Source organism: Lepidochelys olivacea (assembly GCF_965140295.1).
Source record: "Lepidochelys olivacea isolate rLepOli2 genome assembly, chromosome: 1".
In the NCBI taxonomy this organism is placed as follows: domain Eukaryota; kingdom Metazoa; phylum Chordata; order Testudines; family Cheloniidae; genus Lepidochelys; species Lepidochelys olivacea.
Genome location: NC_140411.1, coordinates 286,628,571 through 286,648,035, shown reverse-complemented (window position 1 = coordinate 286,648,035; position 19,465 = coordinate 286,628,571). Strand labels below are relative to the sequence as shown.

The following is a 19,465-nucleotide window of genomic DNA, read 5'->3' as shown; positions in this document are numbered from 1 at the left end:
TCTAACTGTTTAATGTTATTGAATGCAGTTATCCATGGCTTACTCCTGTTTGCGCTGTTCTTTTATTTTTTGAGAGATTGTGACATTCAAATTGTGAAAAGTGAAATGGCTTAGCAAGTTGCATTTAGTTTAAAAATGACCTTTCTTTTTCTTTAGAGATGAATATTTCAGGATGAAACTTCAGTGGAAATCAGTCAGTGATGAGCAAGAAAAACGAAATTCAAGATTAAGAGACTATAAGAGTCTTATAGGTAATTTTCCTTTTGTAGGTTTAGGGTGCAACATATGGATTAGATTAATGGCAAGATTTAAAAAAAAAAAGAGAAGTGAAGCTCTTGAGATTTAGAATACTAGAGCCATTGGTCAGTGTATCTTGTGGCCAGAGAATTTGCTGCATAATCAAGCTCCAAAATCTCAGCTTTCACTTAACTTTCTTAAAAAGCTTCTTGGAGTGCATGGGTATGTCCTCAATTAATAAGAGACCTCCCCAGTGAAGAAGGGCACTGGCTTGCTTTAAAGGAGTACCATCCAGTCTTCAGTGGCTCTGAAATTATGAAAGCAATATTGAGTACAGTTTGTCATTTTTATCTCATTTTAAGATAAAAATGAGAGCCAGCATAATCCAGAAACTAGCAGGTACGACGTGGGGTGCATCAGTGTTGTGAACATCTGCAATAGCACTTGTATATTTAGTAGCTGACTGTTGTGCACCAGTATGGAGCAGATGCAGCCACACACAAATTGTGAATACCTAGCTAAGTACAGTGATGCGGTGCATCATGAGAACCCTTAAGTTGACTTCAACACCATGGCTACCTGTCCTGTCTAACGTTGCTCCCCCGCCAATACGCCGAACTGGTGCAACGTTCTGCGAAGCTCAGTGAACCTGTGAAAACAGATGTCTTCCTGTTCACCAAGACCTTGACACCCTCCACTCCACCCCCCCACCTCACAATGTCTTAAGTCCTGCAAGCCTTTCTGGGAACACTTGTTTAACCTCATGCAATCAGGCTATGATCAGGAGGAGGCTTGGAAAGCAGACTGGGCTAAACGAGACTTAAAAAAAAATAAGCACCTTTTGCCAGATCCCACGCAGAAGGTTCCTGGATTTGACCTTCTATAGTTATCTGGGTCACCTCTGAACCGAATTTGAACCAACCATGCTAGATGTGGACATCTAATGCACAAATGGAAAATCAAGGACTCCTTGGTGTGTGTGTGTGTGGTTCCCCATAACAGACCATCGAACATATCCCTATCTACTGCCCAATTTATAAATATGAGGGAGGCATCACTGCAATAAATTCTGCTACTCCTGATGTAGCCACTTGGCTCAATCAACTTTAGGTGAAATTGTAGTTGCTGCTCTACCCCAGCCATACAAGAGAAGTGCAGTTTGTAATCAAATTCAGGAAGTGTGAACTCTGTTCATTGAAACAACAAAAAATGTACAGTCTATATCTAGGAGCAAGCAGGCAGTTTCAGCTCAGTAATGATTAGAGAAACAAGACAAACTAAAATTTAATAATACTTGCTATAATGAACCAACCAATTACAAGTGTCACAAAATCACTTTATGCTTGTTTGCATATTAGCTTTTTCCCATTATAGTTTTTAAATTATGCTGCATATCATATGCATTTGAGTGGCATTTTACAATTAACTCATCTAAAGTAGTCGTCTTTGTTGCTTTGAATTCAGTAAAAATATTTTATATTTAATCATGAGGGTTCTGTAAAAAGTGTGTAACAATTAAAAAAAAAAATGGAAAATCTGCTTGTAAGTATATCTTTTTCCAGACAGGAAGAATTTTCTTTTAAATACTTACTCTTAAAATCCCCTTTAAATATTTTATAATGACATTCAGTGAATATAGTTGGTTTCTTAAACACTTCAAAGCTCTGCAATAGTGTTTTGAGAAATCAGTAACTTAAAGAGCATTGTGCATTTGTTAGATATAGGCTTAGTAAAAATTGTTTTGAAAGTGTTTTGTATCTGTGGGTTATTTCTCAGAAAAAGATGTAAACAGAACAGACCGAACCAACAAGTTCTATGAAGGCCAAGATAATCCAGGATTGATCTTGCTTCATGACATTTTGATGACCTATTGTATGTATGACTTTGATTTAGGTAAGTGGGACTTGTCTGAATATTTTTTTATAAAGAGTTAATGGTTAGTGAGCAAGGATCACTTTTCAGAGTATTACTGCATTTCAAAAATCTTTTACTGTATAATTATATACTTTCTGAAGGTTGTTAAAGTTAAATTAAATAGAAATGTGGGTGTATGTTTTCTAAAGATTTGGAGAATCAAGGGTATATATGTATACAGTTTCTGTCCATGTTTGCAGAACATAAACTTTTAATGATCAAATGCACGTATTTTTTTTAAGTCATACAGAGGAAATTGAATTTTCAGACTATTTGGTTATGCTGATTTGGAACATAACTACCAGTCTGCTGTACCATTGTACAAACAATGAGTGTTCAGTAACAAATTTGAAGCTTGGCATCTTGGAAGATAAGGAAGGAAAATAATTTAATTTAGAGTTCATAATTGTGTAAATCACTAGTTAACAGTCTAAGATTAAGTTTAATTATTTCTTTTTTTAAGGGTATGTTCAGGGAATGAGTGACTTGCTTTCTCCTGTCTTGTATATCATGGAAAATGAAGTGGATGCCTTTTGGTGCTTTGTATCATACATGGATCAAATGGTAAAAACAAGATTATTTATTTCATAGTGTTCATGCAGCTTTCATTATCTGAATTTAGATGTAAAACGTTGTCATTTTATCTCTTATGTCTTCATGACTAGACTTGAAAATTTTGCATTACTTCCTCTGTTGTCTTTAATATTTGCAAAGCAGAAAGAAACAGTTTAATATTGGTGTATGTATGACTGCAGAATAGCTCAGAGGCACATTTGTCCAATAGATGGACTATGCCCATGTAAAGTAGGTGGCACTTGTTTATCTTCTCTTTTTAAAGATAGGAGGATCAAATGCCCATCATGGCCAGTCAGTCACTAGAGGTTTACACCATCTGTGGACTGATAAAAGTACACCACCACCACAACCTTTCAGCTTCCAAGTCCTGTTACACCATCAGTGAGAAGCTGGCTATATTGTGTTACCCAAAAGTGCTCATGTTTATCAATGTGTATACATACTTCAGCGACAGACAAAAATTGGGAAGATAGGGTTTTTTCCAAGTCTCCTGTTTTCTCCCTTATATTTCTTCTGTTTGTTTATATGTAAAATAAACACATTTGGTCCTTGACACAGCTTATGGTAGCTTTTGATCTTCTGGGAATATAAAGCTTCCAGAAAGTTTACCAGCTACGGGGAAATTCTCCTAGTGTAAGAGGAGGTCTTGGGTGTGACAGTGTCTTCTCTAAGGACCCCTATTTCCTCTCTGAGTGCAGCTGTGATCTCTGTATGCTGGAACATAGCTCTCTTGGGAGGGCTTGCAGCCCTGAAGCTATTCTGAGTTATGCTGATGGCCAAAATAGCCCCTGGCTGGCACCAAGATAAAGCTACCATTATTCTTCTTTGAGTAGTGTCCCAATGGGTGCTCCAGTAGAGGTGTGTTTGCGTTCCTGTGCTGCTGACCAAAGAACTTTGGTAGCAGTTTCCTTTCGGCCCACGCATGGTTTGTCCGTCGTCCGTCCGTCCCCTGCACCCCCGGCCGTCTTTGTGCTCTGCCACAAGGCTAGCCAGCATTGCGCAGGCGAACCTGCCTCAGTTCCTTCTCTACCACCCCTGGCTAGAGATGGAGCTTTTAGCTGGCTGTTTATCAGATTATTAATTTACCAAAGACTTGTTAATCATTTCTTTTCTAACTACTCCTTGAAGTTTCCTTTGTGTGCCCTTTTTTAGTCTTAAAAATATATCTATTTTTGATTTTGGTTTCTCTCTCTCTCACGTACACGTACACGTCTGGGACCACACCATCTCAGCTGCAAAGAATCTATCCTGGTGTCTGTTGCCTTGGGGAAGATCGCATTGCCCAGAAGTGTGGATTTTACCAGCAGTTGAAACTGTGGTCCCGAAAGGATAGAGAACTGAGACTTAAACTTCTTCCAGTGGAAGCAGCTCTCCAACTGCCTTCAGACCCATGTCAAGACTCAGTATGGTGGGAATCCTCACCACAGCTCTCTACATCCAAGGAGGGTGTGCCTAAGAAGACACCTATGAGCCATTCACACAAGGCTTTTAAAAAGAGAGCCATGAGTCCCCACAGCAAGCCCGAAAACCGCCAGTTCACTCAGTATCATCGGTACGGACGGTACAGAAGCCATCCAAATGCAGTACCTAGAGCTCGCATGGTACTATTCCAGCAGAACACGTTAGGCTGCCTAAGGACCCGATGGGCCCAGGCAATGAAACATCGGTAACGACTGGGTGAGACAGAGATACTCTGCCTTGGGGAAAGCTCCATTGGTATGGACAATGGCATCTGTACCATCAAAGGTATGCGAACCACTGGTGAACCGTTCAACCAGGTCCGCATCACCAACTCCATTGGTATACTCACTCCGGCACCATCGTCCACCCCCAGTACCGCTACCTACTGCACCTCCTGACTTCAGATACTCAAGAGACCTTATAGTGTCTGATGTACTGGAGTCTCCTCTACTTACTACCAGGGCTCTGGTATCAAGTCTGCCTTGAGTTCCAGATTCTCCTTCTGCATTTGCCTTTCACCCGCATTCTCTAGCAGGGAGTCAATGAGCAGGAGGAGGTAGTCTCCCATTGCTCCTCATGCACCTTATGGTATCCATTACCAATCTGGACCTCTTCAGCCTCCCTGTCCATCTGACCCTCAGCCTCCTGGTATGGTCAGCCATGGTACCAAACACTGGGACCTTTCCTGCCATTCCAGTGGCCTCATGAACCAGTGAGGCACCCTCCTTCTGCCACTGCAGCCAGAGCCTTTGAGCCCCCTAAAGAGATGAGGAAGGAACAGGAGGACAATATTGAGGAAGAGGTTACACCCCAAACTAATTTCTCATCTTCATCACCAGATGAAACAGTGATGTCCCTCCACCACTGTTAGCAGACAACTTTAAATTTTTTCAAGAACTAGCTCAGAGGGTGGCTTACATACTGCAGTTACCACTACAGGAGGTGACAGAATCCCACCATAAGTTACTGGATATTTTACACCCCTCTGCCTCATCCAGAGTAGCTCTCCCTATCAACGAGGCTCTATTATACCCAATCAAACTTATGTGGCAGACCCCTGCAGCGGTCCGGCCAACCTGTAGGCAGGCTAATAAGAAATATTACGTGCCAGTGAAAGACACAGAATTTCTCTTCTCCCACCCCCAAACCCCAATTCAATCATTGTGGAGGTGGTAAACTCCAAAGGTCAGCACCACCAGAGCTTTCCCAAAAGTGGGGGAGGGCAGTGCCCCCACCCCCTCCATGGCCCTGCCCCAGGCCAAACTGGAAGCCAGAGCAGGCCAGGAGCCATGGACCCTCACCACATCTGCCCAGGGTGAGGGGGCTGAGAGCAGCCCCCAGCCTGTGTCCCTGCCCTGCGGGCCCCCGACCCAGGGCAGGTGGAGTGTTCATGGCTTACCACAGTTGCCCACACGGTTTTTCTCAACCCAACCATCTGTTACGAGAACAGATAGACCAAAGGTTTCTACTCTCATTACTTCCTGATACCAAGAAAAAGGGAGATTGGAGACCCATTTTAGATCTCAGAGCACTCAACAAATTTGTCAAGGCTCAAAAGTTCAAGATGGTCACTTTAGCAACAATTATTCCAGCGTTGGAACAGGGAGACTGGTTCTCAATCCACTACCTCCAGGATGCTTATTTCTATATTTCAGTCATATCCTCTCACAGATGATATCTCAGATTTACACAAGGGCAGGACCACTACCAGTACAGAGAATTCCTTTTTGGCCTCTTGTTGGCTCCCATAGTATTCCCCAAGGTCCTCTCTGTAGTGGCAGCCCACCTACGCTCTCAGAGGATCATAATCTACCTTTATCTGGACAGTTGTCTCTTCAGGGCACACTCCTTTGACAAAACTCAGCAGGTTACCCATACGACTTTGGATTTATTAAGAAAACTAGGCCTACAAATTAACGTACAAAAATAGACATTAACCCTAGTATAGAGTGTAGAATTCATAGGAGCCAGTCTTGACTCTGTCCAAGTGTAAGCGCTCCTTCTATAACACAGATTGCTCAGTTTCTCCATGCTTATAGAGACAGTGCAAACCGGCCCTTAGATATTGGCCAGACATTGTCTTCAGCTTCTGGGACACGTGGCCATGGATACATTTGTGATGGCTCATGCCAGACTTCGTATGAGATGCCTCCAGTCATGGTTCAGCTCGGTTTACAGACCGAACAAAGACAGCCTGAATAAACCACTATCTCTACCAACCAAGATAAAACAATCTTTGAATTGGTGGAAGAACCCAGCAAACGTCTGCATGGGGATCCCATTTGTGTAGCCTCCTCCTCCACCACTCCTCACCATCAACGGATCCCTCATAGGGTTGGGTGCACATCTCAATGACCTCACAGTACAGGGTAAATGGTCGCCCTCTGAGATGTGTCTTAACATCTACCTCCTTGAGCTCAGAGCTGCTGCTGGCGGTGGCGTTGCCTTCAGAGCTGGGTGCCTAGCCAGCACCCGCCGGTATCAGGCTGCCCTGCCAGTGCTTAATTTGTGCCAGGGCTGAGCTCTGGCATCTCTTTCAACACAAATTCAACACTGGGGGAGGCAGCGGAGCCCAGAGGTGAAGGGGGGTGTGGGAAGCTGAGCGAGCCCATGGGGGCCAGGAGTAACGGGGAGCGCCAAAATACAAGTTTGCCCAGGGTGCCATTTCCCCTAAGGCCAGCCCTGGATACTCCACAACATACTCCAGTAATGAGGGACATCAATAATAGACTTGTTCACCACTTACCTGAATAAGAAATGCTCGCAATACTGCTCCAGAGCAGGCCTCGGAGAGCACTCTTTGGGGGGTACTCTCCTCCTCTCATGGAACAAGGGCCTTCTTTACGCCTTCCACTGTTTCCTCTCTTGCTGAAAGTCCTGTTGAAAATAAAGAGAAAAAAATCAAATGTCATAGTGATTGCTTCTACCTGCCCAAGAGAGATGTGGTACCCTTAACAGTCACAACTGGCAGTGTGTCCACCGATCACTCATCAACCCACTCCTTATCTCCTCTCACAGAAAGAAGGATGCACTCTCCATCCCAGCCTATGTATACTCTGGCTCAAAGCCTGGCTTCTTCATGGTTCCAGCATATAGATAGATCCTTCTCTGAGGAGATACAGGAAGTGTTACTATACATCAGGAAATTGACTGCTCGTCATACTTATCTACAAAAGTGGACCAGATTTCAGATATGGTGCATTCTAGAGGAATTACCGGACATCGACTACTCTACCACTAGTCTTAGACTATTTTCTGACTCTTAAGAAATCAGGACTCTCTATTAGTTCACTAAAGGTACACTTGGCGGCAAAAGATCAAAAGATAGAAGGGTAACTAGTTTTCTCTCCCCCAACTACAAAGAGGTTTCGTAAAGGCATAACAAACCTCTTTCTCCAACCCAGACATTCTACCCCACCATGGGACCTGACTTTAGTATTAAAAGCGTTGACCAGATTGCTCTTTGAACCCATGGCCACTTGTTCACTAGCACACCTTTCAGTGAACACTGCCTTTCTAGTCGTCATCACCTCAACGAGTATAGGGGAGATAGTGGCTCTTATGGCGCAACCCCCTTTCCACTGTTCTTTCCTGACAAAGTCATGCTCCGACCACACCCAAAGTTCACCCTCAAGGTGACTTCCACCTTTCACGTGGATCAAAACATTCATCTCCCTACCTTTTATCCCAAACCTCACCAGGATAACAAAGAAACTATTCTACACACGCTTGACGTAAGGAGAGCCTTGGCTTTTTATTTGGACAGGACAGAGGCCTATATGAAATCTCATAGGCTCTTCCTCTCCATTGCAGATAGGTCTAAAGGCATAGTGATTTCAGCCCAGAGACTCTCTGAATGGGTCTCAAACTGCATCAAACTCTGTTATCAGGCTCGCAATTTAGTACCTCCATCTACAATCCATACACACTCTACAAGGTCGGTTGTCTTCTTCAACCATGTCCTCGTCCTGGAAATCTGCAGAGCAGCTACTTGAGCATCTGCACACACCTTTGCAAAACATTATGCCATCATGGGAGACTCTGATGCCGATGCTAGATTCAGCTGTGCAGTCATCCATAGCAGACTCGACTCTGAAGCCCCAGCTTCCCATTGGGGATACTGCTTGGGAGTCACCTACAGTAGAGCACCCCTAGGAACAATACTTGAAAAAGAAGAGGAAGTTACTCACCTTGTGCCATAACAATGATTCTTGGAGATGTGTCCCCCTATGGGCACGCCACAACCCTCTCTCCTCCCCTCTACTTTGGAGTTCTCATTATTGACTCTGTGGTAGAGAAGAAACTAAGGAGGGTTTGCCTGCACAATGCTGGCTAGTCTCGTGGCAGAGCACAAGGGTGGGCATAGCCCATGTGTGGGCCGAACGGACATTGCTACCAAAGTTCAACGATCAGCAGTGAAGGGAGGCAAACACACCTAGTGTGAAACATCTTATAGGGACGCACATCTCAAAGAACCATCGTTGCTGCACAAGGTGAGTAAATTCCTCTTCTGTCCTGCTGGATTGGGCGTAACAGTGATGGAGCTGAGGGTCTGGTCCATAAAGAATGACTGTTATTACATATATGGTATACTGCTTGTATGATACACGGCAAAGATGTCGATGCCCAAGCTCTTGTAGGGGTAATATAATTTTTACAGTTTTGATAATTTTTATTCATTTAAACAAGTGCTCATTTCCAAGAATAACTTTGTATATGGGATGTTGTGAAACATAAATACAGTGGTTTAAAATAAAATACAGTCAGTGGTCTTCTGATAAAATTTAACAATTTTCTCCAGTCTGTCTATTCCTGCCTGCAACTCTCTAGCTCCAATTTGGAGGCAGATGAATTTATTCACTCCAAATCTTGTATCCAAGTTTCAGTGTAAGTATGATTGTGGAAGATTAAGTACAAATATCCCTGAGCCAGAGAGACACGGTTTGTTGTTAGTTGCTTTAAGCTTCCAGTTGAAGGCAAAAATTTACCAGACCTTGGCTCCATCTTTTTAAATGCTTAGTATGTGAAACAGTTAAAGGATAATACTGTCTGTCATCAGGACAATTAATTTAACTTGCATGTAAACTAATCATAGTTTTGTGGTTTATAATAGTATTTGACCCAGTGAACTATTTACCAGTATCAATACCTGACAGAGTGCTAATGTTTATTTCCTATCAAGCACGAGAACTTTGAGGAACAAATGCAGGGTATGAAGACACAGCTAATTCAACTGAGTACTTTGCTCCGCTTGCTAGACAGTGGATTTTGCAGTTACTTAGGTATGTGTAATAACTCAAACAACTTGTTACTTTTAGAGAGAGAGATGCATAGACATTCTAAAGTGCCCTTAAACACTTTTCCAACATGAATCTGTTTCATTATTAATGCAGGACTGCCGCATTCTAATAATTTGGCTTTAGTACAATGCCTCTGAAAGAATAGAAACTTACTGTTGTATTTCTCTGAGCCCTAGAGTGCAGAGTCCTTAATGTATCACTATCTATACTGTTGTCCTAAATGAACAATAAAAAAAATCTATTAAATGTTTTTAATTTGAATATTTAATTGGTTTTCGTGGCTAGCAAAATATAACAGAGCTATGTCATGCCATTGATATTTAAGCAAAACTTCCGACTGACTTTATTGGAGACTTAGTTTTACAAATTGATGGCAGGATAACAGCCCTATAATAATCATATTTTCTTTGTTTGATATTCATAAGAAATGTGACATTCTTGCCCTAGAATCTCAAGACTCGGGATACCTTTATTTTTGCTTCCGGTGGCTTCTGATCCGATTTAAAAGAGAATTTAGCTTTCAAGATATCCTTCGATTATGGGAGGTAAGAACATAGATATTTAATCTAAACTTAATTCCATTTGTCTTCGGAAGATGGCTGAATGTGGTTCCCTTATTCAGATAAGGAGCAATGATTATGGAAGATGACTGAAAGCAAAATCAAGGGCAGAGTAGTAAAACAGTGGAATAAATCTGACATGATGGGGACAAACTAGTACAGCTTTTGTAGATAAGTTGTGGCCCTCTAACCTATAAGAAGACTTTTAAAGTCTTAATAATAGTGGAGTGATGCGATGGATATAATTTACTTGGCTTTTCAAAAAGTGTTTGACAAGATCCATCAGAAAAGACTCTTAAGGAAAATAAATAACCAGAGAATAAGAGGTAATGCTCTGTCAGGGTTGAAAAAGTGGTTAGGTCATAAGAAACAGCCAAAATAAATGGCTGCTTCTCAGAAGTGTGAGAAGTCTATTGGGGCATTCCCAGGATTGGTACTGGGGTTAAAGGTGTTCCATATTTTTATAAATGACGTGTCTAGAAGTGAATAGTGAGACAAGGAAACTTGCTTTTAACACAAAACTAACTAAATTAATCCAAATGGAGGGGGTTGTAAAATGCTGTTGGGGGATCTAATCAGTCTGGGTAATTGAACTGCACAATACCAGAAATATGTAGATTAATATAAAACAATGCTTACTGGAAAAATGGAAATACTGTTGGACTCTGAGCTAGTGGGATACTATTGTGGTCTGAGGAGGTCTAGGAATTATCCTGATGATGCCAATTAAATAAATTAAAATCTTGAATATATTTTTTAAAAGTGAGAAATAATACAAACTAAAATACAACACCGTATTAAATGTTAGCATGATCTTACCCCAAGTATATATCAACTTACTTCAAAAAGGGTATAGTAGATAATAGAAAAGGTCCAGACAGGATAAATAAAATGGCATAATGAATGGCTCAGTGCAGATGGGTTTGCAATAGAAAGATATTACATAAAACTGGAATTAATTGGCCTGGAACAGAAAAAAAAAATGGAGACAGCCGGATTGAGGTATGTACAGTTATTATTACAATGAAAGCTGATTTGACACTTTTATTCACTTTATTCCATAAATGAAAAAGGGGTCATTCAACGAAAGGGAAGGGCAGTAAATTTAAAACTGCAAAGAGAAAATCATTTTTAGCCATTGTAAAGTCAGCCTATGGAATTTTCTGTTTTAAGAGGTTATTGAGGCAAATAGTTCATCAGAATTTTAAATGATTAGGTAACTTTATAAACAACATTTACTAATGAACCACAATTCACAAATACAAAAGAATTTAGCCTATTATTCCATGGCATAAGGTGATCACAAAAGAGGAGTTTGGAAGAAGTTTTTTCCACCCTCTTTCCTTTTCCCTTTCTAATGTTGTAACACTGTATGCTGGCTATTTTGTTTTTCTGAGGTTCCTCACCCCACCGTTTTTGAAGCATCTGCTGAGACAGGTTACCAGACAGTGGATCTACAGGTTGTTCTGATATAGCAGTTTTAAATTGTCTCTCTCATATTTGGTGGGTTTTTTTATATCCTCAATAACATCTTCCTTAAGTTGTGTGCTATGAGCACAGAACACCACTGCTGTCATTTTCTTCAGTGTGTGTGGTACTGTGCACAAAGAGGCTGTAAGATGAGACCCTCAAAATTTAATCAGGAGAAATCTAGTTCAGGATAATGCCATTTTGAGCACTATTGATTCTGAATGAACTATATAAACACATATATATTTCTAAAAAGTCTATAGAGGAATCTGAAACTCAGTATTGCTAATTATTGGTTTGACATTTTATGTCAGTTTTGTATAACATCTCTATCTTATCTAAATATGGTCTACACACACAATTTATTTTCTGTAGTGATTGTTTTTTGCTATTTTAAACCCTTTCAACTAATGAATAAAGACATCTAAGATATTGGTGGAATCCTACTAAAATAATTTGTTGGGTCCTTCCAGTGCATCTTAAAAAATATGGTACAAACATTATTTTTCAGTTTTGTTGCCAGGAGAAGTGGAGCTAAAAATCACATGCTTAGTTTGCTTTTTAAAATGTTCAGAAACCCATTTAACATATAATCAAGTTGAGGCATTTATGCCAACATTTCCTCCATCTGAAGATTAATGCCTTTCTTTTAGAAAGTTAGAGCCTGATTCACCACTACATCACTCCAGTTTTATACCCAGGCCATTCTACTGATACAAAAATAGAGTGCTGTCAAATGTACAATATAAACAGGAAAAATACTCCATTTCTTAAGTCAAACTTCTTTCACATACAATAAATGTAGGGGTTACTTGTCTACAGTAAATGCAATATTTTCAGACAGAAGTGTGATTTAGCAGAGTTGGACCATTCCGCTCTTATGTCACGGGTATTTGCAATATGTACTAAACACATGTAAGGGCTTTATTCACCATTGTGTTAAACCCATTTTACGTTGGTGCAAGTCAAATGACATAAGACTTGAATGACACTGGTGAACTGGGACTTTTGTGTTAGTACTTGTTACAGATATTCATACCTAGTGAGGTAGCAGTGGACATAAGTAAGCCCTAAGATGACTGTATCTGAAAACTTAGAAGGTGGGGGGAAGCCTTGTTCTCAATTTTTTGAGATTGTGGATTTTGATAGCACTTGTATATGCTCAATTTAATTTTTGTTAGTTGGTTTCACTTCCTTTCGCATCTGCTAATCTGGAACATGACTGTCATGCACTCCCCTGGAGGAGCTCATGTGTACACTCTTCTCCTTGTTTTGTGAAAGACTTGTTATCAGAAAGTCTGGAACGGAAGCAGCAGCTGGCAGCTGTGCACATGGATAGGATATGGATAAGCCCAGCACATTCATTTGCTCTCTCAGCCGTATTCTGTTCCCAATAAAATTGATGGATGTCAACAATACTTCCATGGTAGTTAAATCAGGCCCTATAAGATTTCATCATGGAGCAGAAAAACTGTTCAAGAGATGTCCCAGTGGGTGCTCCACCTCAGGTCAAGGTGTGTCCCAGCGCCTTCGACTGGAGATTTCTAGAGCCGTACCCCTACGGGCTGCGCACGTGCTGTGTCTCCCTCTCAAGTTGTCAGTGTTTGAATAGCGCGTGCGCAGACTGAGCTCCTCAATTCTTTCACTACTGTCCCCAGCTAGAGATGGAGTTTAGCAGTGCTCTTTGAGACTAGCTAGTTAGTTTGTTTCTCAGTTTGTTTAGTTTCAGTCATTAGAGTGATAAGTTACATTAGCTGATACATTTATTTAAAAAAAAAAAAAAAACAACCACCTCCGTGGTTTCGGAGATGCCTGGCTCCCCAGGCTTCAAGAGATGTGCCTCATGTAAGGATGCCATCCCCATCTCAGATAGGCATTCACAGTGCATATGCTGTTTGGGGGAGTCTCGTGTACCCCAAAAATGCATCCACTGTAACAAATTGAAAGCGCGGACCCGCAAGGACAGGGAGCTCAGGGTTACAATGTTTCTCCTGGAAAACTTCCTCAGACCTGCGTCTGACCCAGCAAACCTCTGTGACACCCTCCAGAGGCAAAAGGAAAGCATCTCTCTTTTGATGGAGACAAGCTCTTCACCTCTATGACCAATGAGGTCCTTCACTCTATGAAGGGCTCCTGTGGCACACTCCGATCCTTATGCATCCAAACACCTGCCTCAAAGAAGAGACAATATAGATATCAGCCATACCAACAACCACATTACCATACCTTTGTGCAACATCCACCTTTCAGACACTATGATACGCAACAACGACACAGGCCCAGGAACCAACAACGTCGCCCTCCGCTAACAACGGCAACCCACCCTCCTAACCCAGATAAACAAATTTGAAGTCTTGGTCGAGGGTATGGAAAACCTCGCACCCTCTCCAGCGCCAACTCCAACCAACCATTTTTTTTATACCGTTTGCGTCTGTTCCTGGCCAACTGGCAAACCATCACTATGGACAGATGGGTCCTGGAAATTATCAGATTGGGTTATGCCGTCTCCTTCCTCTCCTTACCTCGCTCCCACCCCGTCCCTCTTCAGGGATCCCTCCCACGAACAATTGTTCTGTCAGGAGGTACAACATCTCATACATCTCGGAACAATAGAGGAGTTACCCCCTCAACCCAGAGGGAAAAGGTTTTACTCCCACTACTTCTTGATGGAAAAGAAAAATGGTGGTTGGCGCCCCATCCTTGATCTTCGACGTTTTAAAAATTTTGTCAAGAAACCGAAATTCCGAATGGTTACTCTCCCAATGATAATTCCAATGCTGGAACAAGGAGATTGTTTTTCAACCCTCGACCTCCAAGACACACGCTTCCATGTCTCTATCCACCCTGTCCATTGACATTTCCTCAGGTTTGCTGTGGAAGCGCAACACTACCAGTACAAAGTCCTCCCATTTGGCCTCTCCGCTGCACCACGTGTCTTCTCCAAGATTCTAGCAGTTATAATAGCACATCTCAGGAAAGAAGAAATTCTCATATTTCCTTACCTGAACAGTTGTCTCCTCAAGTCTCCCACTCAGTTAGAAGCAAACCACGCAACTCTTGCAACTCTTCACTGCTTCCGCACCTTGGGCACGCAAATAAACAAAAACAAATCTACCTTACAATCTACCCAACAAATCGACTTCATCGGCACCTACCTCAATTCCCCCAGGACAGATTCCACACAATGGGCATCCTTATTACCCAGATACGTGCCAGCCCACAGACTGCAGTCCGAGACTCCATACAGCTCTTAGGACATATGGCTACTTGCACATTTGTGGTTGCAAATGCTCGCCTGTACATGTGATGCCTTCAGGGTTGGGTAGCCATGGTATACAAACCAAACAAGCACAGGCTAAACCAGTTACTAACTATGCCCCAGAAAGTCAAGGACTCGCTTCTCTGGTGGACCTCTCCCATCAACCTCTGCACCGGGATTCCCTTCTGACGAGATCCCCCTTGAATTACCATCACCACAGATGCATCCCTCACAGGATGGGGAGCCCACATCGGACACCTCACCACTCAGGGTCTCTGGGCCACTTCAGAAACCAGGCTTCACATAAATTTGCTAGAGGTCCGGGCCGTACGCAATGCCTGTCTCCATTTCCTTCCCATCATCCAAAACTGCCGAATTTGAATAATGACTGACAACATCATGTGCATGTTTTATGTCAACAGATGGGGGGAGCCCGGTCACACTCCCTCTGTGCAGAGTCCGTAAAACTTTGGAACTGGTGCCTTCAACACAAGATCCATATCTCCTCCTCATACTTGCCAGGTTCTCAGAATACCACCGTGGACAAGCTCAGCCAATCGTTCCCCGTACAGCACGAGTGGGAACTCAACAACACCATTCTTTCCAACATTTTCCAGACCTGGGGTTATCCCCAACTGGATCCACTTGCCACAGCAACAAACAAACAAATGCCCGACATTCTGCTCCAGAGTAGGCCTGGGGAAACACTCATGGGGAGACACCTTTATGCTCCCTTGGACTGAAACTCTCATGTATGCGTTCCCACCAATGCTTCTATGAGACAGAGTAATTCAGAAGATACGCACAGACAGAGCCAACATCATTCTCATAGCCCCAGCGTGGGCCAGATAATCATGGTACCCCTTCCTCCTGCATGTTCGTCAAGCCACCTATTCCCCTTCCCCCACTCAGCAACCTTCTTTCATAACACAGGGGACAACTATTTCACCCCAACGTACAACGTTTCCACCTGAGGGCCTGGATGATTAATGGGTCTGTAATGCGGAGGTAACATGTTCGGACCAAGTATGCACTGTCTTGCTACACAGCAGAACACACACACACGCACACTACCTACCTGCATAAATGGAAACGGTTCACATCTTGATGCGCTGACAAGCAGACTTCTCCAGTTTCTGCTTCACTCCCACTGATACTGGATTACCTGTTACACCTGGCCTCTCCACGAGCTCACTCAAGGTCCACCTCGCAGCAATCACCACCTTCCACCATAAGATTGACAACGTAACGGTCTTTGCCCATCCAATCACCAAAAGGTTCCTGAAGGGTATCCAGATGTTATACCTAGACGTGAAACCGCCTGCTGCACCTTGTGATTTACACCTAGTCCTCAAAGCCCTGATGGATTCACCCTTTGAACTGATGGCTACCTGCTCCCTTCTCCACCTATCCATGAAGACTGCCTTCCTCATAGCAGTCACGTTTACCAGACAAGTAGGAGAAGTGGGGGCGCTTATGGCGGACCCTCTGTATACCATGTTCTTCTGCGATAAGGTCACACTCCGAACGCATCCAAGGTTCTTACTTAAGATACACTCTTCCTTTCACCTCAGTGAACCTATACACTTTCCAACATTTTCCCCAGAACCTCATGCTAACGCCTTTGAAATGACAATGCACACTCTTAATGTTCACAGAGCATTGTCATTTTACCTGGATAAAACAAAACCGTTTAGGAAAACCCCCAGACTTTTTGTCTTTACTACTCAGCGCTTACAAGGAAATGCTATCTCTACACAGAGACTTTCCAAATGGATTGCTGACTGCATACGCCTTTGTTACCAACTCAAGCAAATACAGCCTCCTATGTCAATTAGAACCCACTCTACCAGAGCTGTCTCCACCTCCACGGCCTTTCTCTGTGTCTGTCTCCGTGTCCGTGTCTGACATATGCAAGGCAGCTACTGGGCATCGAATCTTACCTTCACTCATCACTATGCTCTCATCCACACAGCAGCACCTGACACCAGATGGGGTAGAGCTGTCTTGTCAACAGCCTTCTTGCCTCATCCAAAGTCCCAACCATCCTAAGGGATACTGCTTTTCAGTCACCTGAAGTGGAGCAAGAAGAAGAGGAGGTTACTCACCCTGTGCAGTAACTGACGTTCTTTGAGATGAGTGTCCCTGTGGGTGCTCCACTACCTCCCTCCTCCCCTCTACTTCGGAATTAGTAACGCACACGGTTGTAGAGAGGGAACTGAGGAGCCCGGGCTATGCACTCGCTATTCAAACGCTGACAGCTCAAGAAGCAGGCACAGCACATGTGCAGTCCGTAGGCGTACTGCTGTAGAAATCTCAGATCGAAGGCGCTGGGATGCACCTTGACCTGAAGTGGAGCACCCACAGGGACACTCATCTCGAAGAACGTCAGTTACTGCACAGGGTGAGTAATCTCCTCTTTTATAAAAACTTCTTCTTTAAAAGATATTTTTAAAATTCAGTATATCTGATTTAAAGGGGTTTCTATTAGAAAACCACATTTTTTTAAAGAAATTTAAACTTGAAAAAATATTCAAGTTGACAGACCTTTAACCAAAGCTGTATTTTGATAGGATTCCACTATCTTTACTGTAGGCTGGTGTCCATCATTTGTGTTTTGATGTACAATTTTAAATTCCTGGAGGGGACATTTTCAGCTCCATATTCCTTTTAACATGCTGCTAGATCTCTGTTAATAGTAACTATACCTGTTACGTTAGTGATTATGTTTATATATAATGATTAAGACCTTAACTGAATCACAGGATGATCTTCAAATAATTGCGTACAAGATATGGAAAATCTCAGAAAAGTAATAGACCTCTATTAAAAGCAGTAATTTGGAAAAGCCACAGTAGATGTATTTAAGAAAAATTTGCTGGAACGATATAAACACTCAACTATTATGTTATGCCTTCAAATGTTTTTGAAACCAGACAATTTGATGCAACTACAGGGCCATAACCAGGGTAGGGTGTGTGGGGCAGCCATCCAGGGTGCAAAGCTGGGGACGGGTGGAACACGGGGGGTGGGAATGAAGAAGAAAAAGTAGGGGATAGAGCCCTGAAACGAGTATGATATTGCCACCCTTGCTTCTGCGCTGCTACTCTTGGCATCTCTGCCTTCAGAGCTGGGCGCCTGGCCTGCGGCCACCACTCTCCAGCTGCCCAGCTCTGAAGGTAGTGCAGCCTCTGCCAGCAGCAGCACAGAAGTAAGAGTGGCAATACCATGCCTGCTGCAGGGTTCTACCCCCTTCCGTTTTTTTAGTCATTTTTCCATTGACCACTGCCACATCCGGCTGTGCACTCTGGGCGGATACACAGCTTGCCTCACCCTAGTTAGAGCCCTACCCAAAACTCTCCAAGATTATTTAATGTACTAGTGGGGAAAAAAGTGTGTTGCAAACCTCAAAATGTACGTAAAATTGTGGACTGTGCAAAGTAAGCTAATTTAAAGCAAAATTACGCTGAAAGCCTAATACTCTGGAATCCACAATTTCCTCAATATTGCGAATTAATTAGGACCTTAATAATGATGTATCTACCAGGGGAATTTATGAGTATACTGCAGGGAAGTTGGGGGGGGGTGGGCAACAATTTGATTGCTAGCAACATCCTTGCGTGGCAATCAATGTGTGTTTATTTTATAGTGTGAGAACGACAGAATTAAAAGAAAATTATCACAGAAGTGGACTCTGCATGCAATTCACTTTGATACAGTTTGTTCTATTTATCAACCCTTTTACATTGTTTCTTTCTAAAGAATGAATTACAGTTAATTACAAAAAGGAATATCGGATATTTGAAATAGATTCTTAATCTGTGTCATGGCTTAGTAAAATGAAACTGTCAAGGTTAATTGCATTATAATTAAACATTTTTAATTGAATTTAGTTTGGATATCACTCAGATTTATGCAGTTCTAGTGAAGGGCTGGGTGCATTGCAATGACAATTGTGCAAGAATGAAATAGACTATTCTTTTAGCTTCAATAGCAGTGACCCCGAATCTTAAATAGTGCAGAAACTATAATTGTGCTAGCTAGGATAGAAATTACTTCTAATATCAACCCCCTGACATCAAAGACACAAACGGAGCACCAGAAGATTTCGAGGAGGAATTGCTTATACCTTTTCCCTGTTACCAGGCTTGTTTAACTGGCCTAATAAATGTCTGCCTTCTGTACAGCATTTGCTTTAGGGAATTTATTGATTTCTGGATGTAACAGCATAAAACTAATGATGCATTATAACAGTTCCTGTATAGAGCTGAATATCCTTCATAAAGCTTGCCACAGGAAATAAGTGAGATCTATATGGTAGTAAAATTAAATGCAACAGGTGTTTACAGCAATTTGAAAGGTCTGCTGTAACTCTGAATTGCTTATGAGTTTAAGGCTGGCAGTCTCTCCTTACTTTATATTAGGGTTCGGCAACCTATGGCACGCGTGCCAATTTTTAATACAATTAAAAATCCTGCCCAGCCCGGCCTACTCTTCACCGCTCCCACCCACCGCTCTCTCCTTGCAGGGCAGGCAAGCTTCCCACTACCCCCGCCTCTTCCCCCAGCGTGCAGGGTTCCTGCCCCTCCTTCTCTCCTGCCCTGCGGCCGATCAGCTGATGGCCCCTGCTATGGAGTGGGAGAGGGAAAAGCGGAGCCACAGCACGCTCTCTGCTCTGGGGACCTTGG

At 42.6% G+C, this 19,465-nt stretch overlaps 1 protein-coding gene across 2 annotated transcripts in view; it reads left to right on the top strand.

The window, feature by feature from the left end:
- The window catches only part of TBC1D15 (TBC1 domain family member 15), a 91,510-nt gene that overhangs the window by 52,960 nt on the left and 19,085 nt on the right, over positions 1-19,465 (top strand). For both annotated transcript variants that reach the window (XM_084652096.1, XM_084652095.1), the window contains 5 exons: positions 157-251; positions 2,014-2,130; positions 2,615-2,715; positions 9,371-9,470; positions 9,936-10,033. In XM_084652096.1, the coding sequence (XP_084508222.1) occupies positions 157-251; positions 2,014-2,130; positions 2,615-2,715; positions 9,371-9,470; positions 9,936-10,033 (511 nt within the window). The remainder of the gene's footprint in view (positions 1-156; positions 252-2,013; positions 2,131-2,614; positions 2,716-9,370; positions 9,471-9,935; positions 10,034-19,465) is intronic.